General features: G+C 40.4%; 1 protein-coding gene across 2 annotated transcripts in view; it reads left to right on the top strand.

Annotated features, from left to right (window-relative positions):
• The window catches only part of LOC134212719 (uncharacterized), an 863,774-nt gene that overhangs the window by 530,252 nt on the left and 306,717 nt on the right, over nt 1-26,805 (top strand). For both annotated transcript variants that reach the window (XM_062690803.1, XM_062690804.1), the window contains exon 4: nt 19,411-22,851. In XM_062690803.1, coding sequence (XP_062546787.1) covers nt 21,805-22,851 — 1,047 coding nt within the window. In that variant the 5' untranslated portion in view covers nt 19,411-21,804. The remainder of the gene's footprint in view (nt 1-19,410; nt 22,852-26,805) is intronic.

Genomic DNA, 26,805 nt, shown 5'->3' with positions numbered 1-26,805 from the left:
TATGAAATATAAGACCTATCCACATATTTGTGTTATTTTAAACTTTCCTTACATATTTCTCAACCCTTTTGAACGAACGAGAAAGACACTATCACCGATTGGTGGATTAATTAGGGTTTTTTGTGTTTGAGATTGCTACGCAGCTTTTATAAGACAGTGATATAAAAAACTTATCATATATATATGACGATTTTATGACCCTGAAATAAGACTTAATGATCAGAGTTATTCAATATTATTCAATTATATGGTTTTTGTGTAAGTATTGTATGTAATAAGAACTGAGGTAAGCTCCATCGCGGTAGAGCGCTTTTTTCGAGCTAAAATGTGTATAACTTGGAATTTGGCAGGGATTTCGCTTATCCCAGCTGACAGTCTCTTCTAAATTTATCAAGGATTGTTTCTAGAAAATTTCGTGGACCTACTTTTCCCCAAATTTGAATGAATGTCTCAATACTGAACTATTGTACAACTGAAATTTTCGCTTCTCAACACCTCTCTCCAATGATTGATTTGAAATATAAAAGAACCGAATTTTGCAAAACCCAACTAACAAAAGTTTCTAAATTTTTCAAACGATCATTTTGATGTAATAATAAGTATATGTAACTTTATGAAATTTTGCAGGAATGTCTTTCTACTTCAATCAAGTTTTCCAAATTCCATACAAAAATTACCATTTTGGGACTTTTGGAGATCGGCTCCAGGAATTCTTCCGGAAGTTCTTCCAGGAATTCCTCCGAAATTTCTCCGGAAATTCCTCCGAAATTTCTCCGTAAAATCCTCCAGGAATTCCTCCGGAAAATCATTCGGAAGTTCCTTCAGGAATTCCTCCGGAAGTTCCTCCAAAAGGAGGAATTCCTGGAGGAATATCTGGAAGAACTCCTGGAGGAATATCCGCAGGAATTCGTGGAGGAACATCCGCAGGAATTCCTGGAGGAATATCCGCAGGAATTCCTGGGGGAATATCCGCAGGAATTCCTGGGGGAATATCCGCAGGAATTCCTGGGGGAATATCCGCAGGAATTCCTGGGGGAATATCCGCAGGAATTCCTGGGGGAATATCCGCAGGAATTCCTGGGGGAATATCCGCAGGAATTCCCGGGGGAATATCCGCAGGAATTCCCGGGGGAATATCCGCAGGAATTCCCGGGGGAATATCCGCAGGAATTCCCGGGGGAATATCCGCAGGAATTCCCGGGGGAATATCCGCAGGAATTCCTGGAGGAATATCCGCAGGAATTCCTAGAGGAATATCCGCAGAAATTCCTGGAGGAATATCCGGAGAAATTCCTGGAGGAATATCCGTAGAAATTCCTGGAGGAATATCCGCAGGAATTCCTGGAGGAATATCCGCAGGAATTCCTGGAGGAATATCCGCAGGAATTCCTGGAGGAATATCCGCAGGAATTCCTGGAGGAATATCCGCAGGAATTCCTGGAGGAATATCCGCAGGAATTCCTGGAGGAATATCCGCAGGAATTCCTGGAGGAATATCCGCAGGAATTCCTGAGGAATATCCGCAGGAATTCCTGGAGGAACATCCGCAGGAATTCCTGGAGGAATATCCGCAGGAATTCCTGGGGGAATATCCGCAGGAATTCCTGGGGGAATATCCGCAGGAATTCCTGGGGGAATATCCGCAGGAATTCCTGGGGGAATATCCGCAGGAATTCCTGGGGGAATATCCGCAGGAATTCCTGGGGGAATATCCGCAGGAATTCCTGGGGGAATATCCGCAGGAATTCCTGGGGAATATCCGCAGGAATTCCTGGGAATATCCGCAGGAATTCCTGGGGGAATATCCGCAGGAATTCCTGGGGGAATATCCGCAGGAATTCCTGGGGGAATATCCGCAGGAATTCCTGGGGGAATATCCGCAGGAATTCCTGGGGGAATATCCGCAGGAATTCCTGGGGGAATATCCGCAGGATTTCCTGGGGGAATATCCGCAGGAATTCCTGGGGGAATATCCGCAGGAATTCCTGGGGGAATATCCGCAGGAATTCCTGGGGGAATATCCGCAGGAATTCCTGGGGGAATATCCGCAGGAATTCCTGGGGGAATATCCGCAGGAATTTCTGGGGGAATATCCGCAGGAATTCCTGGAGGAATATCCGCAGGAATTCCTGGAGGAGTATCCGCAGGAATTTCTGGAGGAATATCCGCAGGAATTCCTGGAGGAATATCCGCAGGAATTCCTGGAGGAATATCCGCTGGAATTCCTGGAGGAATATCCGCAGGAATTCCTGGAGGAATATCCGCAGGAATTCCTGGAGGAATATCAGCAGGAATATCCGCAGGAATTCCTGGAGGAATATCCGCAGGAATTCCTGGAGGAATATCCGCAGGAATTCCTGGAGGAACATCCGCAGGAATTCCTGGAGGAATATCCGCAGGAATTCCTGGAGGAATATCCGCAGGAATTCCTAGAGGAATATCCGCAGAAATTCCTGGAGAAATATCCGCAGAAATTCCTGGAGGAATATCCGCAGGAATTCCTAGAGGAATATCCGCAGAAATTCCTGGAGGAATATCCGGAGAAATTCCTGGAGGAATATCCGTAGAAATTCCTGGAGGAATATCCGCAGGAATTCCCGGAGGAATTTCTGGAGAAATATTCAGAGAAATGGAGCAATTCCTGGAAAAACTTTGGAAGGAATTATTGGAGGAATGGAGCAATTCCTGGGGAAACATTGAAAGGAATTTCTTGACGAATACCCGGAGAAATTCCTAAAGAAATTTCCGGAGAAATTCCTGGAACAATAATCAACGCAATTCCTGGAGCAATATCCGGAGAAATTTCTGGAGGAGTATTCGGAGGAATTCCCGGAAGATTATACGGAGGAGTTTCTGCGGAGTTCCTGTAGAAATTTTAAGAAGAATGCATGGAGGAATTACTGGAGGAATATCCGGAGGATTTCCTGTAGGAGTTCCGGAAGAATCCCCGGAGAAAGATTTGGAAGAATATCCGGAAAAAATCCTAGAGAAATATCCGGAGGAATTCTTGGAGAAATATTCGAAGGGATGCCTTCTGGATTTCCTCCGGAAGTTCCCTTTCGAAATCCTCGGAAGTTACTTGTTGAATACCTTTTGAATTTACTTCTGAAATATCCTTCGAAGCTCCTTCTGGAATTCATCCGGAAGTTCCTCTTGGAACTCCTCCAAAAGTTCTTTCTAGAGGAGTGGAAGTTTTTTTCGGAATTCCTGCGGAAATTGCTTCGGAAAATCCGAAGTTCTTCCAGGAATCCCTCTGGAAGTTCCTCTAGGAATTGCTGGTAGACCAATTGATACGAATTCCAACACAGTTTGGAAATTTTTGAACTTCTGGTTTAGATGTGGTGCGAATCATATAAGTACCGCCATCGGGGGTGACAATGGGTCTGGGGGTGAGAATGGGTCATCGCTCTCACCGGCAGCCTGGAGGTCGGATAGCAAAATCGTTCAAAAAGGTCTCTTATATTTTAGTCTTCTTGCCCTCAGATACATTCAATCTATTCTACAAGCATTTTAAGTAGTTGAAACAGTGACCCATTCTCACCCCCATTTGACCCATTGTCACCCCCGACGGCGGTACGCGAGCTCTACGGACGTGTATGGACATTGGACATGACTGGTCAATGTCAAATTTTTATCAAGCATAGTTGACCTATTAAACCAATTGTTCCAAACTTCACAATAGTTTGGACAACCTAGAACATCTGGTTTGGGTATAACTGAAACGAAATTTTTAAGCGTGGTGTCTACAGACATGTAGATCCATTAATTACGTAATGCAAAAATTGGGCACTTTAAACACCCCCCTCCCCCTATGTCACACTTATTGTATGAAACATATGAAAATTTTGTATGGACACTTCGCTCAACTCCCCTCCCCCTTTAAACGTTACGTAATTTGTGGACGCTCCCTAACATAAATGATTGATATCATGTTTGTATCAATTGATATCATGTTTGTTTGTTTGACCGATTGAACTCTACGAACTTGTATGGACATGACTGGTTGATGTCAAAGTTATATTGAGCGCAGTTGACTTGATAGACTCCAGAGCAGTATGGAGTACTTCGAACATCTGATATTGGTATATTTGAGTTCTAAATCGTATACATGGACTCCATGACTTGTATGTGCATGACTTATTGCTGTCAGATTTGTACCAAGCGCAGTTGACCTGTTGGACCAATTGATCCAAACTCCATAACTTTTTGGAGAACCTGAAACATCTTGTTTGGGTATAACTGTGCTGTAAATCATACGCGTGGGCTCTAAGAACTTGTGTGGACATGACTGGTCAATTTCAGATAGCTATCGAGCGCAGTTGACCTGGTAGACCAATTGATCCAAACTCCAGAACAGTATGGAGAACCTAGAATATCTGGTTGGGGTATAACTGAGTTGAAAACTATACACGTGGGCTCTTCGGATGTGTGTGGACACGACTTGTCAGTTTCAGATAGCTATCGAGCGCAGTTGACCAGGTAGACCGACTGATCCAAACTCCAGAACAGTGTTGGTAAAAACTCAAAATCTTAAAACTCATGGACGATTCAAATCAAGCGTGAGTTGAAACGCACCCAACCCAGCACCTAAAAACTCATGGATGAGTTGAATCAACCATTTGAATCATCGTAGGTTTTCTTTTGTTCTCCTTCGTTGAAAACAGTGAATTGACAATTAATTGCATATTATTCGGCAACTCGGCCGTACGAAAACCATTTTTTTGTTAAATAATTTGGCTGTGCATATGCACAGCATATGTTTCGAAATGGACAAATTGATATGAAATTTGCGAAAAAGAATCCACGTGTCTTGGAGGGACTCGAACCCTCAACCTCCTACTCTCTAGATAGGCGTGGTAACCCCTACACAACAAGACCACTTAAAGGTCACGTTTGCGGAAAAGCCATCAGAATCCGAGTACCAACCTCCACCGCGGTTAGCTCTCTTTTTTGCAAATTGAATATCTTTCGGATGCTTGATTTGCCCAATCTCCACATTTGCTTTACTGTTGTATATCCACAGCCAAGCGAGTGCACATTGTTTATTAAACGAGAGGATCGCACTCCATGCCCCCCAGCAACGGACTGGGCGGGACGGTATAGAATGCGAATTCAATCGCACTCTGCTGTGCCAAAGGCTTGCTTGGCTAAAGCATTTGATGAGTTTGATTGCCTTTACGTAAACGGTCGCGTGTACTTGTCCGGTTGAGGGTTCGAGTCCCTCCAAGACACGTGGATTCTTTTTCGCAAATTTCATATCAATTTGTCCATTTCGAAACATATGCTGTGCATATGCACAGCCAAATTATTTAACAAAAAAATGGTTTTCGTACGGCCGAGTTGCCGAATAATATGCAATTAATTGTAATCAAGTGTCGGTCTTTCACCGTCATTAGTCGTCTGAGTACACGCGACCGTTTACGTAAAGGCAATCAAACTCATCAAATGCTTTAGCCAAGCAAGCCTTTGGCACAGCAGAGTGCGATTGAATTCGCATTCTATACCGTCCCGCCCAGTCCGTTGCTGGGGGGCATGGAGTGCGATCCTCTCGTTTAATAAACAATGTGCACTCGCTTGGCTGTGGATATACAACAGTAAAGCAAATGTGGAGATTGGGCAAATCAAGCATCCGAAAGATATTCAATTTGCAAAAAGAGAGCTAACCGCGGTGGAGGTTGGTACTCGGATTCTGATGGCTTTTCCGCAAACGTGACCTTTAAGTGGTCTTGTTGTGTAGGGGTTATCACGCCTATCTAGAGAGTAGGAGGTTGAGGGTTCGAGTCCCTCCAAGACACGTGGATTCTTTTTCGCAAATTTCATATCAATTTGTCCATTTCGAAACATATGCTGTGCATATGCACAGCCAAATTATTTAACAAAAAAGTGAATTGACGTTTGTCGCATAAAATATTAGACACTCTTCCATGTATAAGCAATAAATTGCCCAGATTGATTTCAAATGCGTTTATAAGGGACCGTCCAGAAACCACGTGGTCATATAGGGGGGGAGGGGGGGGCTGGAAAATGACCACGATAAGCCACATGGGGGGAGGGGGGTGTTGCTCTCGAACCACGTGGTTTTCTTTAACACGAAAATTTTCAGTCAATAACAATCCCGGTGCACCAAATACAAATCCTTAAAATTTACTGATTTAATCATTAAACGCAAACCGCATCCTAGGGCCGACGCCCACGTAGCGTCTTTTTCAACTCAGTGTTAAAGCGAATTTCGCCTTAAGCATTGAGACAACACGGTAACGCAGCGTCGGTCGCAACGCCGATGCATATCTGAGTTATTTGGCCAACTTAGCTTTAGATCCTATTTCCATAAAAAAAAATAAACGATATGCCATGTTGAGTTGCAGTCTCAATTTTCACCAAAAAAATTGGGAAAGAAAATAAAAAATATTTTTTTTAAATTCCGCCGCAGATGGTTTTTGGCATCACGCCGCCGACACTTTTGCATCAGCGGACTACAGCTACAATTTTGAAAACTGTTCATGTTTTTACAATAATTCAAGAAAAATCTTCAAAAGAATGTCTTGTGGATATTCAGGAAAAATCCAGTAAAAAAATTTCCTGTCAAAACTTTGACCTTACTTCATATAATCCTGATAAAGTGCTGGCATTCAGAATGTTTTTTGAACAATTCTCTCTGGAAAATTTTGCTTGTAAATTTTGCTACAAATTGGTCATGAAAAAAAAAACAAAACATCTCCAATGTAAATCCCGAAAAAAAATTCCATGTGAATTCTGTCTGAAAATTCAAAACAGTCTCGTGGGAAATACATATAATTTTCGGTGGAAAAAAATGTTCATATTTTCATATTTTTTTTACATTCTAATGAATTTCTTCGACAAGTTCTTCCGAATCTTCACCAGAAATTCTATTTCATTTCCAAAATAAGTTTTTCGAACATTTTAGGGAGTGCACTTCAAAATGTTCAGTCTCCAGTTAGCCTTACGAGCAAAGGCGTAGGATTGCCAATCCGGAGATGACGAGTTCGATTCTCGTTCCTGTCTAGGATGTTTTCGGGTGTCAAACATTGTCGACACCCTAGGTATAATGTATCCTTCGTACTTGCTACACAAGATATATAATCGACAGGGTTCGTATCGCTCACTCAATCTCAGGAGCACAGGATGCTCCCTCACGAAAATTTTCGGGGAGAAATCGCTTTTCGGCAAAGAAAAACAGCCTGGAGAGTGATAATGATTTTTCGCTCACTTCTATTGCCGCCAAACGTTGGTTTGCTCTTTTTCTTTCATATTCGAGTCTTTTCGTGGCATCTTCAAAGCAAATGGTAGTAGCTTATGTAGAACAAATAACCTAATGCTTTCATACAGATAGCGTGGTGATGTGGCTAGAGTAACCGCATTCCTACGGCTATTATTGTTACTATTCTGGGTTCGAATCCCGGCGCGGCCATACAATTTTGTAATTGTTCTGCGATAATTCTCGCGAAAAGTGAGTGCGTGGGTAAAAGTGATGAAACGAAAGAGGATTTACATCTAATAGGCAAGATTTTCGTTTATCATCCAAGGGTAATTGTAGAGAAAGATTGATAGGTGAAAGATGATCCTCAACATAAACAACGAAAAAAGATTCTCCCTTGGCCCGAGAAACGCTTGCTTTGGTCTCATTGAAACGAAAAGTTGAAACCCTGATAATCGTACAATTGCTGGCATTTGAAACTTTCAATTTATAACTGAGGAAATGGTAATAGAATAAACTAAGTTGAAAAGCAGACCAACTTCCAGTTGGAATATGGAGCCATAGAAGAAGAAAAATTCTAAATTTTTCAAGAAAAAATCTTCTGAATTTTCATGAGAAATTAAATAGCCAATGACACATGAAACACTTTGATATTACCGTTGATTTTTTGTTTTTGGATTTTTGTTTTCAAATTTGGAATTTTGAAAAGAAATTTTTTACGCTCTTTGTGAATTCTATCACATTTTTTAAATTTTCCAAATATTTTTTTTATTCGAGGCATTATTTAGATTTTCCACGGAAGAGTCTATGGATTATCTTCAAAAAATACTTTGGATTTTCAAAGAATAAATCTTTAGAATTCTCAAGGTTCGTGTTTTTTTTTAATTTGCACCATAAATTCTTCCAAAATTTCATGGAAATTCATTCTTCTTCGGAAAGTCATTTTGATTTCTTTGTAGGTTCAGCTCAACATTGCTTTAAATCTTTACCATGCAAAGAAGCACAAGAAATGATTTAAAAAATTTAAGGAATTTTCACATCAGAAAATCTTTAAAATTTTTATTTAATTTCCTAAGGAATTCCTATTGGAATTGCTTCTAAAGTACAACCTTCACAAGTACTACAAAAGTGCAATTTTTTTCGGTATTTCCACTTGTAAAAACATCGAAATATCCTCGGGAAATTCATTATTGGTGTTGTAGATGAACTTTTTTGATTTTCTACTGGAAAAATCTTAGGAATTTCCATCGGAAATATTTTGGTATACTCCAAATAATTTCTTTTGGAAATTAAAAACTGCTGAAAATTTCTAAGATTTTTTTTGAAAACGAAAAAATTTCCATTGGAAATTTAGAAGAATTTCCTTTGAAGATTCATTAAATTTGCCCAGGATTTTGAAAAAAATCTTTAGAGATTCTGTAAAAAAAGTAAGCTGGATTTTTTCCTAATTTATACCGGAAGTTCTTCGGAATTTGATGTTTATTGGAATTTTCATCGTAAATATGCATTTAGGATCCTTCTACGGATTCTTCTAGTTCTTCAAAATTTCTACCGAACCTTTTTTAGGAACTCTTCCACAGAGTTTCGAAAAAAAAATCGTTGAAATACTGAAGATTTTTCCGTGGAGACTCCGAAGAATTTCTTCTAACTATTCTGAAGGGTTTCCCTTGCAACTCCAGAATATTTATTCTTGAAAATTAGGAAGATCTTGGAATTTAAAATTCATCCAAGCAATAAATGTAGGCAATTATTTAGGATTAAGAAGCCTAGTTCTTATGATATTGAATAATTAGGCTAATTGATCGAAAAATTTAATAATGCACCTAATTAGAACACTTAGGTGCATTTTTAAATTTTTCGATCAATAATGCACAAAATTCTAGTAGTGCGTATGAAAAAGGTTATGACATAGAGAAGTTTGTATTTAAAAAATCAACATGAAATTCTAATAAGAAAATTATTTTGAGCTTTTTAGTGGAATGTTTTCACCTGTCATAAGACGAGTTTAAACAATCCCATTGAATTCCACCACTTAATTGTATCCTGACAGATACGTATTTCGACCTCAACAGTAAGGCCGTCTTCAGTGTCTCGTACTTGACTCGACTAAGTAAGTCGAGTCAAGTACGAGACACTGAAGACGGCCTTACTGTTGAGGTCGAAATACGTATCTGTCAGGATACAATTAAGTGGTGGAATTCAATGGGATTGTTTAAACTCGTCTTATGACAGATGAAATTCTAAATAAAATGCTTTTCAAATTCATAAAAGGGTCTTAGAACTAAGAAGAGTCCGACGATATGAAAAAAGTGGCAGTGTTCCAGAAAAAAACACTCCAATTCCTAAAACAATCTAGGTTAAAAAATAGTGTTATAATAACGATTGAAATTGAATTCCAAAACAAATCTCAACCCTTTCAGGACGGATGGGTCATATATGCCCAGCGTTTTAGATTGTCTATTAAATCACAAAAGAGAGCTAGACCACCATTTTCTTCAGTAAAATTGTTCATCTAGATATTGGTTTTACAGAAAAAAATATGGGAGCTCAAATTTTGACTGACCCTGAAAACTCAGTTATCCGAAACTTTGGGAAGATTTCGATTCTAAGAGCATGCAAATGAAGTTGAAATGTTTGAATCATTCTGAACACTCAGATAAGATGGGTCATCCTGAACGTTAAGCCAGTGATTGCTCTCAAGTTCAGCCCACGACTTCTCGGGTGATCAATCATGACATTTGTAATGGCCTCATCATCGGTATGTACTCAATCCGATGAAATAAGCATATGATCCTAATTTCCATTAACATGAGATCTAAGAGACAAGGTACCCAAAATTATCTTGAGTCAACATCAAGCTGCACAATGACTATGCCTTTTTTGTAGGGCCTTAGAAGCACTGGGTTCACGCACTTGAATGATTAAGTAGTTCAAACATTACGACTTCCAGGACGATTTTTAAAACCTAAAAGTTTTGTATAACCTAAGTCGAGTCAAGTACGAAACACTGAAGACGACCTTACTGTTGAGGTCGAAATACGTATCTGTCAAGGTACAATCAAGTGGTGGAATTAAATGGGAAGGTACAAACTCGTCTTATGACAAGTAAAGACATTCCATTAAAAAGTTCAACATAATTTTTTTAACTAAAAAGTCTGTAGTAGCTTGTACAAATAACAATTGTCATATCAACCCAATGGACCTAATGGGATATTATATCATACATCATTCATAATTTGGTTAATTGGATAAATCCAGAGTGAATGTAAATAAGAGTGACGACACTGTCAGAATTGGAACGGAATTCATCTGTCATTCCCATACAAAATCGTGTTCCAAACGAGCAGGAGACCTGTCAAATGCGGCACATGTCGCCACTCTAAATTACATACACTCTGGATAAATCGAATGATCCGAACTAGAGATGTCGTAAAATCCCGATTAACACGTACGTCCCCAACCCCCATTTTACGACAAAACTCAAAATTCAAAACCACACAGCTCAGCCAATTTCTAACGGATTTTCAAGCAATCTTCTGGAATCGATCACAAAATTCCTATAGTTTTAGGAACCGAAGTCAATTTTTGTCCAATGGCCATGGTTCCGGATATATTCCGGGGAGTACTGGGGTTACCTCCCTCCCGGAAAAAATGGTCACTGGCAGATCGGCTTCGAAAACCATCGTGCGACATGTCAAACTTCATGATTTTGCAAAACAAGTACACTGGAGTACATTTCGGCGATTTTCGATCGAATTGGCCACCCTCCAGGTACTTCCAGGGCCTGGTTCCCTTGGGGAAGTGGCCAATTTTCATTCGCTCTTGGAACCCATCTTGCGACATATCAAACTTCATGATTTTGCAAAACAAGTACACTGGAGTACATTTCGGCGATTTTCGATCGAATTGGCCACCCTCCAGGTACTTCCAGGGCCTGGTTCCCTTGGGGAAGTGGCCAATTTTCATTCGCTCTTGGAACCCATCTTGCGACATATCAAACTTCATGATTTTGCAAAACAAGTACACTGGAGTACATTTCGGCGATTTTCGATCGAATTGGCCACCCTCCAGGTACTTCCAGGGCCTGGTTCCTTTGGGGAAGTGGCCAATTTTCATTCGCTCTTGGAACCCATCTTGCGACATATCAAACTTCATGATTTTGTAAAACAAGTACACTGGAGTACATTTCGGTGATTTTCGATCGAATTGGCCACCCTCCGGGTACTTCCAGGGCCTGGTTCCCTTGGGGAAGTGGCCAATTTTCGTTCAATTTTGAATCCCATCTTGCGACATGTCAAACTTCATGATTTTGCAAAACAAGTACACTGGAGTACATTTCGGCGATTTTCGATCGAATTGGCCACCCTCCGAGTACTTCCAGGGCCTTGTTCCCTTGAGGAAGTGCCCAATTTTCGTTCGCTCTTGGAACTCATCTTGCGACATATCAAACTTCATGATTTTGCAAAACAAGTACACTGGAGTACATTTCGGTGATTTTCGATCGAATTGGCCACCCTCCAGGTACTTCCAGGGCCTGGTTCCCTTGGAAGTGGCCAATTTTCGTTCAATCTTGGAACTCATATTGCGACATATCAAACTTCATGATTTTGCAAAACAATTACACTGGAGTACGTTTCGACGATTTTGATCGAATTGACCACCCTCCGGGAAGTACCCGAAGGAAGAAGGGCCTGGGTTCCTTGGGGAAGTGGCCACCTTTCGGGTACTTCCAGGTAGACCTGTGCGCTGATTGAAATTTAACCGGCGGTGGCGTGATAGATCATTTTCAGCCAGCGGCGTCACGCCGTTGGTGATTGGCGGCGGCATGGATCGGCGTGAACCAGTTTCAAGCGCCAAAATTTATTCAGAAGTTCCTCCAGAAATTCTTCCAGATGTTCCTCCACGAGTTTTTTTAAAAGATCGTCAAGAAATTCCTTTGGATATTCCTTCAGATATTCCTCTATAAGTGCCTCTGGGAAATTCTTCCAGATACTCCTCCCGGATATCGTCTGGAAGTTCTTTCAGGAAGCTTCTCCAAGAATTACTCCAGGATTTTTTTCGGAAGTTCCTCCAGGAATTCCTCCTGAAATTCCTCCAGGGATTCCTCCTAAAGTTCCTCTAGGAATTCCTCCGGAAGTTCCTCTAGGAATTCCTCCGGAAGTTCCTTTAGGAATTCCTCCGGAAGTTCCTCTAGGAATTCCTCCGGAAGTTCCTCTAGGAATTCCTCCGGAAGTTTTTCTAGAAATTCCTCCGGAAGTTCCTCCAGGAATTCCTGGAGGAACTTCCGGAGGAATTCTTGGAAGAACTTCCGGAGGAATTCCTGAAGGAGGAATCCGGAGGAATCCTGGAGGAGGAATCCACGAATTCCTGGAGGAACTTCCGGAGGAACTTCCGGAGGAATTCCTGGAGGAACTTCCGGAGGAATTCTTGGAAGAACTTCCGGAGGAATTCCTGAAGGAGGAATCCTGGAGGAGGAATCCACGAATTCCTGGAGGAACTTCCGGAGGAATTCCTAGAGGAACTTCCGGAGAAATCCCTATAGGAACTTCCGGAGGAATTCCTAGAGAAACTTCTGGAGGAATTCCTAGAGGAACTTCCGGAGGAATTCCTAGAGGAACTTCCGGAGGAATTCCTAGAGGAACTTCCGGAGGAATTCCTAGAGGAACTTTCGGAGGAATTCCTAGAGGAACTTCCGGAGGAATTCCTAGAGGAACTTCCGGAGGAATTCCTAGAGGAACTTCCGGAGGAATTCCTAGAGGAACTTCCGGAGGAATTCCTAGAGGAACTTCCGGAGGAATTCCTAGAGGAACTTCCGGAGGAATTCCTAGAGGAACTTCCGGAGGAATTCCTAGAGGAACTTCCGGAGGAATTCCTAGAGGAACTTTAGGAGGAACTTCCGGAGGAACTTCCGGAGGAATCCCTGGAGGAATCCCAGGAGGAATTCCCGGAGGAACTTCCGAAAAAAATCCTGGAGTAATTTTTGGAGAAGCTTCCTGAAGGAACTTCCAGACGATATCCGGGAGGAGTATCTGGAAGAATTTCCCAGAGGCACTTATAGAGGAATATCTGGAGGAATATCCAAAGGAGTTTCTTGACGATCTTTTATAAAAACTCGTGGAGGAACATCTGGAAGAATTTCTGGAGGAACTTCTGAATAAATTTTGGCGCTTGAAACTGGTTCACGCCGATCCACGCCGCCGCCAATCACCAACGGCGTGACGCCGCTGGCTGAAAATGATCTATCACGCAACCGCCGGTTAAATTTCAATCAGCGCACAGGTCTACCTGGAAGTACCCGAAAGGTGGCCACTTCCCCAAGGAAACCAGGCCCTTCTTCCTTCGGGTACTTCCCGGAGGGTGGTCAATTCGATCAAAAATCGTCGAAACGTACTCCAGTGTACTTGTTTTGCAAAATCATGAAGTTTGATATGTCGCAATATGAGTTCCAAGATTGAACGAAAATTGGCCACTTCCTCAAGGGAACCAGGCCCTGGAAGTACCCGGAGGGTGGCCAATTCGATCGAAAATCGCCTAAATGTACTCCAGTGTACTTGTTTTGCAAAATCATGAAGTTTGACATGTCGCAAGATGGGTTCCAAAATTGAACGAAAATTGGCCACTTCCCCAAGGGAACCAGGCCCTGGAAGTACCCGGAGGGTGGCCAATTCGATCAAAAATCACCGAATTGTACTCCAGTGTACTTGTTTTGCAAAATCATGAAGTTTGATATGTCGCAATATGAGTTCCAAGATTGAACGAAAATTGGCCACTTCCTCAAGGGAACCAGGCCCTGGAAGTACCCGGAGGGTGGCCAATTCGATCGAAAATCGCCTAAATGTACTCCAGTGTACTTGTTTTGCAAAATCATGAAGTTTGACATGTCGCAAGATGGGTTCCAAAATTGAACGAAAATTGGCCACTTCCCCAAGGGAACCAGGCCCTGGAAGTACCCGGAGGGTGGCCAATTCGATCGAAAATCACCGAAATGTACTCCAGTGTACTTGTTTTGCAAAATCATGAAGTTTGATATGTCGCAAGATGGATTCCAAGATTGAACGAAAATTGGCCACTTCTCCAAGGGCACCAGGCCCTGGAAGTACCCGGAGGATGGCCAATTCGATCGAGAATCGCCGAAATGTACTCCAGTGTACTTGTTTTGCAAAATCATGAAGTTTGACATGTCGCACGATGGTTTTCGAAGCCGATCTGCCAGTGACCATTTTTTCCGGGAGGGAGGTAACCCCAGTACTCCCCGGAATATATCCGGAACCATGGCCATTGGACAAAAATTGACTTCGGTTCCTAAAACTATAGGAATTTTGTGATCGATTCCAGAAGATTGCTTGAAAATCCGTTAGAAATTGGCTGAGCTGTGTGGTTTTGAACTTTGAGTTTTGTCGTAAAATGGGGGTTGGGGACGTACGTGTTAATCGATTAGTTACTAATCGATTACTCTTGATTCTTGTCGATTATTGAATCGATTAATCATTGTATAGTAATCGATTCAAAATTAATCGATTATCCCAACGATGAATCGATTAATCGAAATAATCAATTAATTTTCGACATCCTTATGATGTCGTAAAATTCTGATTAATCGATTAGTAACTAATCGATTACTCACGATTCATCTCGATTATTGAATCGATTAATCGTTGGGTAATAATCGATTCAAAATTAATCGATTATCACAACGATGAATCGATTAATCGAAGTAATCGATTAATTTGCGACATCTCTAATCCGAACTCCAAAATGATAATTGATCTATAATACATTCATTCTTCTATGAGTCGCTTATGAAAGGACCATTGACTGAGGCATATTTGAGATGTGGAATAGAAGTTCCTTGGGAAATTATTCGAAAGATATCAGAGTTACCGAGAAAATATGTTTAGTATGGCATCATTGGATTCCACGAGTCAATATCAAAATAAAATTTCAATGAAGAATTAGAAATTTTGAGAGATGAGCCAGCTCTAGATTATATATTAGAGAAAAAATAGAAATTTTCCATAATAGAATTGGAAATTGCCAATAAAGAAATCAGGGTATGAGTATTAAATAAATATAGAATTACTGCAAATAATGCAAAATTTCCATAAACAGTTGAAAATTTTCCACAAAACAATAATAAATTAGCACTTGTAAAAGCAAAAATTGCAATTATATATTTGAAAAAATCACCAATAAAGAAATTAAAAAATATAGGGATATTTTGGAAAATTTCTAAACCATTACAAATTTTTCTCGAAATTTTTATAACATATTCGCGAGTCCGCATTTTTTTGTATCCTCCTGATGCATCGAAGGTATGCGAGTTCTAGATAACCTAATACCTGATACACATTACAACATGATAACATCATAAAAATCTTCGAAATAATGAAAATTTATTATTTCCATGCTGGGTTTTAGTTTGATTTTGAATCAGTTGAAATTGTCCATCTTCAAAATTGATCGGATCAACCATATGTTTTAGTTACATAGGGTTTTTTTTTTAATTTTTGTACTTGAAAAAAAAACCACGTGGTCAAAGGGGGGGGAGGGGGGGTCTGCCAAATGACCACGATAGACCACATGGGGGGAGGGGGGGTTGAAAATCTTCAAAAATATGACCACGTGGTTTCTGGATGGCCCCCAACTGGTTTGGGCAAAACTGAGTGGAATATCATTCTCCTGGCCTCTACTGACCTACATGGACATGACGGGTTTCTATTGGCACGGGCTTCCGTAGTTTTCATCGTCAACATTTGCATATCATCTTCCGGCAGTTCCTCCATAGGTTTGGGCACGCGGTGAGCCCCATCTGCCCTGACTGCCCACGTGTTGATGAAACTGCAGAGCACATACTATTCGTATGTATAGTATAGAGGTCATTTTGGAGTCGCTAGGGATGTCCAGAAGAAACATTTTGTTGACACATAGTAGAGTCAATGCTAGAATATTGTTTTAAAAAATTGTTTGAACCTGTAACTGTAAGTGTTGTTCCGACTGAAGTATGTCATGTAAATCGAAATTTACTATATTTTGGAAAAATAAAACATCCTTACTCACGCCCTTCTAAGAAAAAAGTAATCCTAGAAACATATCTCATCAGTATGGTGAAACTAGATGAGATAGGTAAAACATCCGTAAAAGAATTGTGAAAATAGGTCAAAAGATGCTTGAAATAGGGGAAGGGGGGCAATATGCCCTAGCTAAGCAAACACTGCTTTATTGTCTTATTTGTAACGCTATTCATGGGTATTTTTACATTATGAATCTGTTAAACAAGATAGCTAGTTGATACCATTCAAAAATTGTCAAAAATCTCAATCATATTGATAATATTCACATTTCAAAAAAGTGGTGATAGGGACACGGCAGGTATTTCCGTCCATCGTCGTAGGGGCTAAAACCAACGAAAGCAACGTACATTTGCTAGAACTCCACTATAGCAGAACGTTTCTCCTGAGATTACGATTTGGTACGTATGAGTTTTATAAAAAAAAAAACCTAGATTAATCCACCTACAGTGAGATTTTGACCCTTCCTTAATTAAAAGGAAATATTTTCAGACTCCAGTATTTAAAACGAAATAAAACTACTCAACCTCCCACGGCGATTGAAAGTGTAAATGACAAATTAATTGCCTACCAAAAGGCGGATTCCATGGGTTGAGTAACAACAAAACGAATGATTCCGCACTGTACGTTAGGTTGCCTATCTATCAGGCGCTCGCCGGATTGAATAGTTATTGTAACATGTGGTAACATGGTTGGATAGAAACTATCGTAACGCTGGCAGCATGTATACTCATAATTTCCAGAGACCTTGATATTAATTAATCCAGAATTAACTTAATCAGTCATTGATCTGAACGAAACTCAATAGCGTTCAATAATAACATATATTTTGCCTTATGGCTGCCTAATTTTGTAAAACTAATGATGTTTAATAGCTTAAAAATGAGCGAGATTAATATGGTAGTATATATTGGAATTTGCACACATACGCACACATACATGCATATAAGTGGTCTATTAGTATCTAAAAACATGCTCACATTTGTTATCTAGCTTCCACTAAAACATTTTTTGAAATCCCTTCAAATTTTTACGTTTTTGCTTTTCTGAGAAGGTTTTGTGGTACATGCTTCTATCTGTTCCTCAATTAAAATCAATTGTTTCTTTGAAACAAATCCGAAAAATAAGCATATTTTCATATCATATCACTTGTTGTAATTATATTTTCAATATTAAAGTGAATTTGTTTCAATTGCCATACATTTTATTTCATAATTCAAGAGGTTTATTGATGGATTAATACATAACACGCCTGCGTAACGCATACAAAGTGAAATTATAGACACTTCCGAAGGAAGGGTCAAAAAGCGTCTCTTTTATTGGTTTTCGAGACTATGACGAACAGACGAAAATACCTGCCGTGTCCCTATTCTGTTGTCGGAAAACTCATGAGGCAAAACGCCTTTTAACTGGCAGCTCCTAGTAAACAAAGCACCACGCGTCGGCGAATCAGCATTCTGGTATGGATAGTGCGTGGAGACGCAAATACATTGTAGGTTAGTCCTCCTAGGGCATTTTGTCTCGCCGAAATGTTAGATGTTGCCACTAGGGCGTTTGGCCTCGCCAAAATGTTAGATGTTTCTTCAAAACGTGGAAAATTTCGGTTTTCCAAACTTCCCATACACTATTTTTAAACTTGTTTCGCCTAACCTACTTATTTTTTGATCTAGTTTTGTTACAGACATCTTAATGACGGTAAATATGAGGGAAACCACAAAAAGGCGTTTTGCCTCGGAGGGGGGGCGTTTTGGGACCTCTTCCCCTTCAACTGTTTGAAAAAAAATTTCCCATGATTTTCTGATAACTGTATTCGGCGTGTTGGAATGCTTATGCTTACTTCAAGAATGGTATGAAGAAAAATGCTATTTGCGCAGATTCGCGCAAAACAATCATCATATTCCCGAATTGCTGAGTAAATAAGCTTTGAAATAAGTCCAATTCGGCATGGGTGCGATTGTCTTCATATCATCATGTCTTCGCCATACATGTTACAAGCAAATTAAAAAACATCTTTGATTTGCCATTGAATCAACATGATGCACCCCGTGCAATTTTCATCCAATCTTCGTGAAATTTTGAGGAAAGCCATTTCAAACATTATGAAAAACTATAAAAATACTTTCGAAGCTGTACGCTCAGCTAATTTTTTTTTCACTTTTTTCCGCCTTAGCTGTACTGTGCGTCGCCGCGGTGAAATCGCTTAGGTCTGTGGGAGTATTTACGCTGCGGGAAAATGGAAGTTCATATGCCATTCCGTACATTACCATGCGCCTCCACTGGGGAGTGGAAATGCAACAACATACCAATGAGTCCAAATATTTGAGCCACTGTAATCGGAACATCTCGGCAATGTATGCAATACCGCTCCTTGAATTTATAAGATGTTGTATACATATCAATAACAAAAAAAAAACAAAGAATTGAACTGCTTTGTCTTTCATTTCCGTTATTTTTCCAGCAGTGAGAACGCATGACACAATTCAAAAAATTATACACATAGAGCCTAAATTGTCCATTTGTGAAAGATGTATATCGGAGCATGTTATTAAAAATGGAACAAATACCCTACTCGGATCCTCGGCTGCGTGAAAAAAAAACTCTACATCACATAGAGAAAAGAATTGAGTAGAAAGTACAATACTTTCGATTTTGTGTATTGGTCCAGCATGACTCAAATATTATCCAGAGAAACTTGGTTCTTCTGAAAAGCCATAGACTCAAAGGAGTCGATCAAATTTCCAATCCGGAAAATTCTCTCTGAAAGATACACAATCAAACTCCTGCTCATCACAGATTCCATTCTTCCAATTAACAGCAACATTTAAACTTATATCTCTTATATCTATATACTGACGACATATTTCAATATTGTTTTGCATTAGATCGCAATGTGCCTTTGATCTGACGTAACAACGGTGATGCCTTTGTGGGTTTTTCATAATCCAAAACGTGTTTTCAAATGATAATGGTGATACTATTTAGGACTGTTATGGAGATTACACAATAAATGTGTTATTTTCGTGTTCCGTTGAAAATGGTTTGAAGTCAATATAGCAGCGCTGTACACTTATCACCACAAATAAATGTGCACAATATCATCAACATTCCTTATAAATTCCATTTCAGCCAAAAACGACGCCACCTCTTAGCAACTGCCACCAAGAAATCAACAACAACAACAACAACAACTGCAAGTCGATCCATCAGAGCCCAGCTTCAGCATGCCACCGGCGAAGAAACGACACGTCCCCTCCCATCCCTGACAGATCCCTTGCCTTCCGTCACACACGTGGCCAAGATGATGACTTCTTCGTCATGCGATTTCCATGCAAAAGCAAACATTTCTTCTCTTTTGTCACCCATCAAGAGTGACAGCGGCTTGTCAGTTCCCTCCCACGAAAGGATGTAGTGAGCCCTTCAAGGCGGCGCAGAAAACCACAAGGTTCCTCCGAGACTCGGATCGGGAGTTTTCGAAACAAAATCGCAAAAATTCAAATGGAAACGGATACGCTTAACCGAAACACAACCACTCACACAGATCAGCAGTGATTTTTTAGGTAATCATACATTTTTAATTTCATTTTTATACGAGATTATATTTGAACCAAGGAAGCTTATATTGAGTGAATTTATGACGAAAACGACAACAATCGATACCGGGTCAACGTTGTGAATACAAAAAATCAAGCCATGCGATTGTTAACTTTGTGTTAGTTATGCTCACCCGTCATTACACAAACTCACACAAACGCCACAAAGTCACAGTCCCATCAGTTAGGATTGATAGGTAGAGATAATTTGTTGATAGACCGTGACCAGAAGACATAAGTTTCATAGCATTTCCGTGACTCAAATGGGAAAATTATTAGGTCTCCGGTCCTCCATGCCCTGCCCGAAGTTGCCATAATGAAGTGCAGGGAGGGCAAGAGCCACACAACAACAAAAATACTAAAATAATGATCAGACAATACTCATGAATAAGTTAGTAGGCAACTAGTTGCTTGTGTAGGTAGTGCAAACAAAGCAGAGCAAAAATAAAGGATATCGATTTATTTATTCGGATGAGAAGTATTTTAAAAACGGGAGATCTAGCGGAAATGTGTAAAACGATTCTGTCCAGTGTAGCGTAGAGATGTTGATGGTCGTTCTATGGAAGGTTTATCAAGGATCGATGTGAGAATTATGTAACGTGAATTTAGGTTCGGTGGAGCTTAGTAGGAATTGTTGACGGTCATTTTTTGAGGTTAACATTTGGAACTGTTTTACTTCCACGGGTCTAACGTCTCCGCACTTTCCGGAGCCGAGAATTGGAAGCTTGTTCTTTTGTACACGGGTAGAGAAAGCAATCCGTTAATATTATCATTTTTAATCTAGTGCTGGAGAACGATGATTTCGAAAGTTTTGATATCGATAAGTGTTGATTTGATGAGTTTTGCTCGGTCCAATTAAAAGAGCTGGTAGTTTTTTCATACGAAGAGCAGAGATATTTTTGACGAGATTTTTTAAGTCCAGAGCCTGATCAACGAGCAAGATATCACTAGCGAATTGCCATTTCCACATACAAGCGAAAACTCACTGTTATAAAGAAGAACAACAATCGAAAGTGTTTAAATATTGTTGTATTTGTTACCTATTCTAAGTCTAGGCAACGTTAAGCTACCAATCAAAGTTTCAAAAGGCGAGCAACCGAAGGAATTTTATATTTGATTTTTATACGAAACAGCCCTAGGAATTATTGAAACGCTATAACCAAAACAACAAGGACTTGAAAAGGCATAAAGGGTAGATGTTGGCATTGCAGCCATTTTCTAACATTTTATACAACAAAAGAAATACAAACAAAGTGCAACAAGCTACTGAGAAACAGGTAGTCATCTAAGGCAACTAATCGTATAGAACAGACATACATACCAAAGTATTTTAGAAAGTACGCGTCAATGTTAGATGAACCAGGTGGTATTTTGCGCTTGAAGGTGTTAATTTTCTAGGGAGCTTTAACCGTCTGTAACTGTACTTTACTGTTAGAAGAGGTCACACTAACACTAAGAACACGAAACACACATCTACTATTACACCATTTTACCAAGTAACTGCAACAAGCCCACACGAAACGAAAGATCTTAATTTTAAAACCAAGGGAGTCCCTTACACTAGGAAACCTTTTAAAAAATCTAAAAGTCTTTATTGTTGATAATCTGATGATTAGGAGCACCAAACGAAAACCAAACCTTTTTTGATAACTGTCTACAAGCTGTTTAGGTATTAACAAAGAGAAAACATGTTTAAGCTTTATGTCGCATGTGAGTAACCCCCTTACTCCCTCCCCCGACTGTCGTAGTCTACGCGTAACCGTGGCTTGAACGTGCGAAATTGATGTAACATAGCGTAAAGCTGAATTGGAATCGAATCTACCAGCACAATCTCTCTCTTTTCGATTGATCGACATCACGACACTCACACTCATAAACAGACACTGTAGTAGCGCAACACTCGAAGCGACACGCACAATCGGCCGCCACTATGTATGCAGCAGCTGGAGGTGCCTCGTTGGCCTCCCGCCAGGCTCGTAAGAAACAGGCCGCCCAGAACACCAAGAACAAGGCTACCAACCAGCAGATCCTGCGGGAGAAGCTCGCTGCCAAGGCGGTCACCACACCGACCAAAAGTAAACAATTTCACCAGTTACCTGCCTCGTATCTGCGGGCGCCCCATCAGCACCATCGGAAGCTCAGCGCCGGATACACGACCGTTCCCGGTTTCGACCAGCACCAGAAATCGTTGGTACCTATCAGTGAACAATCTTCTTCATCCCATGGAGCTCATCCGCCTCATACGCCCCATCATCACCACCATCACCATCATCACCATCCGGGTCATCCGGGTCCATGCTATGCCGTTCATGGGCCATCGGGCGGAAGTGCTGGTGCAAGTGCCACCGCCGCTACCGCCCATCCCTCATTCCCAAAACCGACCGGATTCCGCGAATACGACAAACTGGTAAGACGGCAACAGCTAACCAAGTCTGCAACCGCCACATTGCCACTGGTTTCACAAGCACAAGATCTAACACCACCACAAACGCCTACCGCTACCCTCTGCTTCGCCGATCAACAACATCAGCAGTCCACACTTCATCTCGCCAGCCCAAATCCCAACACATTCTCACAGCCCCTTCACCTACAAATACCCACCAACGATCCGATCATAATTACACCGGCCACACCGCAGGCCACCCCACCGGACAAGCTCAACCTTCAGTTCACCACCACCACCGCCCCCGATGCCCCCGCCGTCGATGACGAGGGACGGCCCCTAACCCCCACCCCTGGTGCGCTGGAGCGCAAGTGCAGCGTCTACCGGAGCCGGAGTAAGCACGAGCCCTTCGAGGAACACCTGCCCTACAACCAATCGACAATAAGCAGCCATCAGGAGGCCGTATACTACGCTCAGCACCAGCTCCCGAACGGCGACCAGCAACAGGCGTACGTCTGCAAGTGGGACACCGAGTACTACTGCTGCGACGCCGAACACCGACAGTTGGGCGTCTGTACCTGTGATCACATCGAGGTAATGTAGCCACCACTAGCAATTGTTTTGCACTCTGTCCCACTGTAAATTTGTCTGTTCGTCAGCAAACCCCCGATGCATGTATCCATCGACCATTTTCCCCTACCATAAACCTATCCTCCGACCGAAATGCTTACTGTCTGTTGCGTTAGTGTTAAATGTTCGTTGTACGAAAGCAGAAGTTCATGAAGCAGCCTAAAGATCCGGAACGATACGCGACATGGTGAGATGACAATTTTCAGCTATTACTAAAATATCAACTTCGAACTAGAACAAACTTCTTACACAATGAAAACCTGAATGTACTATGAACACTTCCTTATACAAATGAAAGCGTTGTATGACTATTCAATACACTACAAAGCAATCAATACCTGATACTGTTAACTACGAACCATTTATCATCTAAATTGCTACATCGTATTAAAACATTCGAACAAGTTCAGATAAATCGGCACCGATATGCGGTTAGGGATTATTTTCCCAACAAATACAAGATCGTATATCATAGCGAATATGTGTACAAAGTGGAGGGCATAACACAAATCTAAACGGAAATCAATATCAATAATAATCAAATAAGGGCAATGTTTTAGTTGTTTTCCTGCACTCGGAATGTATAAAACATCTCACATCTGGTTCGACACTTGATACACCCCAATAAGACGTGCTCAATATCTGTATGATTCCCGCAAACACAGTGATAGCTTTACATAAGTCGTATTTTTTTAAATTCATTATTATTGTCAATTTAGGTGATTGAAGACAGGGGCCTCATTGGTGATGCGCTATTTCTACTATTTCGTATGACAGTTTACATGGTTTTCTCGTTTCGAGTCAAGATGCACAATGCCACCCCAGTTATTTGCCAGAACGTGTAGCTCTTCACGAGAGGAATTTGAACATTATCGCGATCAATCTTGCGTTTAATCATTTAAACCATGGCCCAATACTTGCAGGACAATTAATCCAGCGTTCTATCCAGTTCTATTACTCCATTTACTCTGCCAAGTAATCCTGATGAATTAATAAGAAACAATCCCCGATATCGACTTCCGCTTCCTCAATTCTCAGAAAGCAATGAGAAGGGACAAGATGGTGAAAGAGCGTTTCGATAAAGCACTCAATGTTTTCCGTAATCCACTGAGGAGATACATGGAGTGCTTAACCGTTGAAATGGACTCATTCAGAAACTGTATATTATCAACTTTCCATTAGAGGCCATATTCAGTCGCTTTCACTTTTGCGGAACGGAACAACAACATCACAGCAAATATGTACAGCCATACGGGGTCTGGGTCATTCAGCATAAAGACATTTGGCTCCTTTTGATTCCTTTCTTATTCGATTATTACAACACTATGCCAAAGCTTACTTCGGATTTCTTGACAGATGTCTAAAGACGAAAATTTGGCATAACGACATTTGGCATAGTTCGGAACTGTGAAAGAGGAAGGGTCATTCGATGTATTTTTCACAAATGTGAAGCAGATCGAGATATGGTCGGGGTTCAGCCAAACCGCACCAAGCGGCTTTTTACTGGCTTGTGATATTTTGTTCGCAAAGGGAAAACGAAAAGTTTTTTATGTCAATTCATGCGTACATCTGTTGTAGGATTTCTTCAGTCTTGAACGATGTCCGATGCGATTTGTGATTAATTGAATCTGTTGCACAAAAACTTTGACAAAAAAATTAGACATTTATGAATGAATTTTTTTTATATTTTTATTTTTTGATGTGTTGTAGCAGATAATATATGTATTTTTTGCACTATGGGTCGTATTGGAGAAATACCCTAAACGTAAGATTAAAAACTTTAGTGAATTGAAGATGTTGCTAATAGCAAGCAGTATTCGGCGATATGCTCCAAAACAGTTTTGAAATTCTGTGATATTAGTATTATATAGTATTTGCATAGTATTTGATATAGTATTTGCAAAATATGGCAATATATCTAAGAAACATTGAAGAGCCAGGTGAATTTTTCGATTTTTGGTATGGAGTCAGTAAAAACATGCAGATTATTAAAATTGCCGAAAGTTCTTTATTTATGATTCCTTTCAGCTCATAACGTTTGTTTCTTGCACTCAATTGAAGATAAATGACGTACATTAAAATACATCACGAAGAACGGGGATTGGAACCATAAACAAATCATATACATAATTTCTGATGGTTGGGTCAAGATGGCCGATGGCCGAAATCGGAACTATTCGGATCAAGAAAAATCCTACTTAGAATGGGTTTGGAGGCACTGTTGTATTTCGTTGGGTCATTAAAATCCAACTTCGAAGTGGCTGAAATCGCCATCAGTAGCAGGAGGGTCACGTGGTGAAGACAGGATGAATACTTTGATAGCACGTGTTGTAGTACTAATAAATTTTGATAATCTACGATACCCTTGCAAAATGATAACCGAAGTAGTTATTTTAGCAAGGTATATCATCACTGCCTATCGTATATTCAACAGTTTCGTCATTTTCCTCATTGAGCTCCCCTTAAAAGTTTCGGTTTCTGGTGTGCTGGAATCGGAAATGTGGTCTAGTCCAATTCAGCCATAATGACCATTTTTCGAGTTTTCTGAATGGATCGAGAAAAAAAATTAAATCCACACCATGATTCACTTTTTCTCGGCCCCTTTGTGACCGGTTTCGGAAATCTCAGAAATAGCGGTCAAAACTAATACCAAATTATTGGACATGTGTATTTGAGATTAAAGAAATATTCTTAGAAGTCTACATTTCTCAAAACATCACCACCATCGGCCTTTGGACTTTGTAGTCGGTTTGTTTTTAATAAAATTTTTCTGTTTCTCATGCCGCAATTCTTAATTTCAGCGCCCCCTGTGGGCTGGCACCCTTGACGGGGGCCAACCCGGTCAACCACACACTACGACGGTGCATCAACTATTGCCTTAACCTGCGCAAGCCCTTTCTGCCAAAGAAGGGATACCCAAGCAGCACAACTTGTTTCACTACTGAACATTTCACTTTGTTGCAACAATTCGAAAAGAAACAGTCTTTGCGTATGTACCATCAAATATAACTCTCTTGCAATCTAAAAAGCGCAAGAGGTGGAGCCTACGGAAACATCCTTCGATTGCAGTAAAATTTCAATAATGTTGCAAAATACTTCAGCGGAAAAAAAATAAAATAAAATTATAAAACTGGATTCGATTTATGGATCTTGTGATTGATAGTCCTTCACTCTACCACAGCACCGTTTAACACTTCGAAGGGACTGCATGTTGACTCACCATAAAAACCATACGATTATGAAGTTTTGTACTCGGGTTTTCTGTTACTTGATTGCAACACCACCGGAAAAAAAGTGAGTTGTCAAAACGTTGAACGATGCTAAATTAAACATGAAGATACACTCAACTTATTTGCCACTTAATTTAAACAAACAAATAAATTTTGAAAGATGCATTGAAGTTACATGGTAAAAAATATGCAACTTGATGATTTTGTTTCGTGTTTGCAACATAAAGTGCAGTATTCTTTGGTTGTTTGTTTCCAAATGTCAAACACTCACTGAATTGCAATGTTAATGAAACATTGATCACAACTCGAACGTTTTTGACATCTTGATGCAACTTTTTCGTGCTTTGATGTTTTACCAGTGCCTTTAATGAAACTGAATAGAAACAAGGTGCTTTTTGGAAGATGTTGCGTGTGCTACTTGGGTAACATCTACAGTTGCCTTAATTTGGGCAAGCGCCTACTTTTAAAGATAGGATCCCGTAACACGGTAGATCACTTTGACGTAGTGTGTTGCGGTGTAAGATCTACCAAACAGAGCCACAGCCTAATCCATTTTTCTAGCTAGGACAATGAGTTGTGGTAATTAAGGATTCATCGTATTTAGTCCTCGCTACCAACAGCAGTCTCAGAAATAAAACATAATTAATGTTACCTTGCAGACAGTTGAAAGACTCGAATTCCTCTTGTT

The sequence above is a fragment of the Armigeres subalbatus genome, chromosome 2, assembly GCF_024139115.2.
Source record: "Armigeres subalbatus isolate Guangzhou_Male chromosome 2, GZ_Asu_2, whole genome shotgun sequence".
Taxonomy (NCBI): domain Eukaryota; kingdom Metazoa; phylum Arthropoda; class Insecta; order Diptera; family Culicidae; genus Armigeres; species Armigeres subalbatus.
The sequence above is the reverse complement of the archived record's forward strand: the minus strand, read 5'-3'. Positions and strand labels throughout refer to the sequence as shown.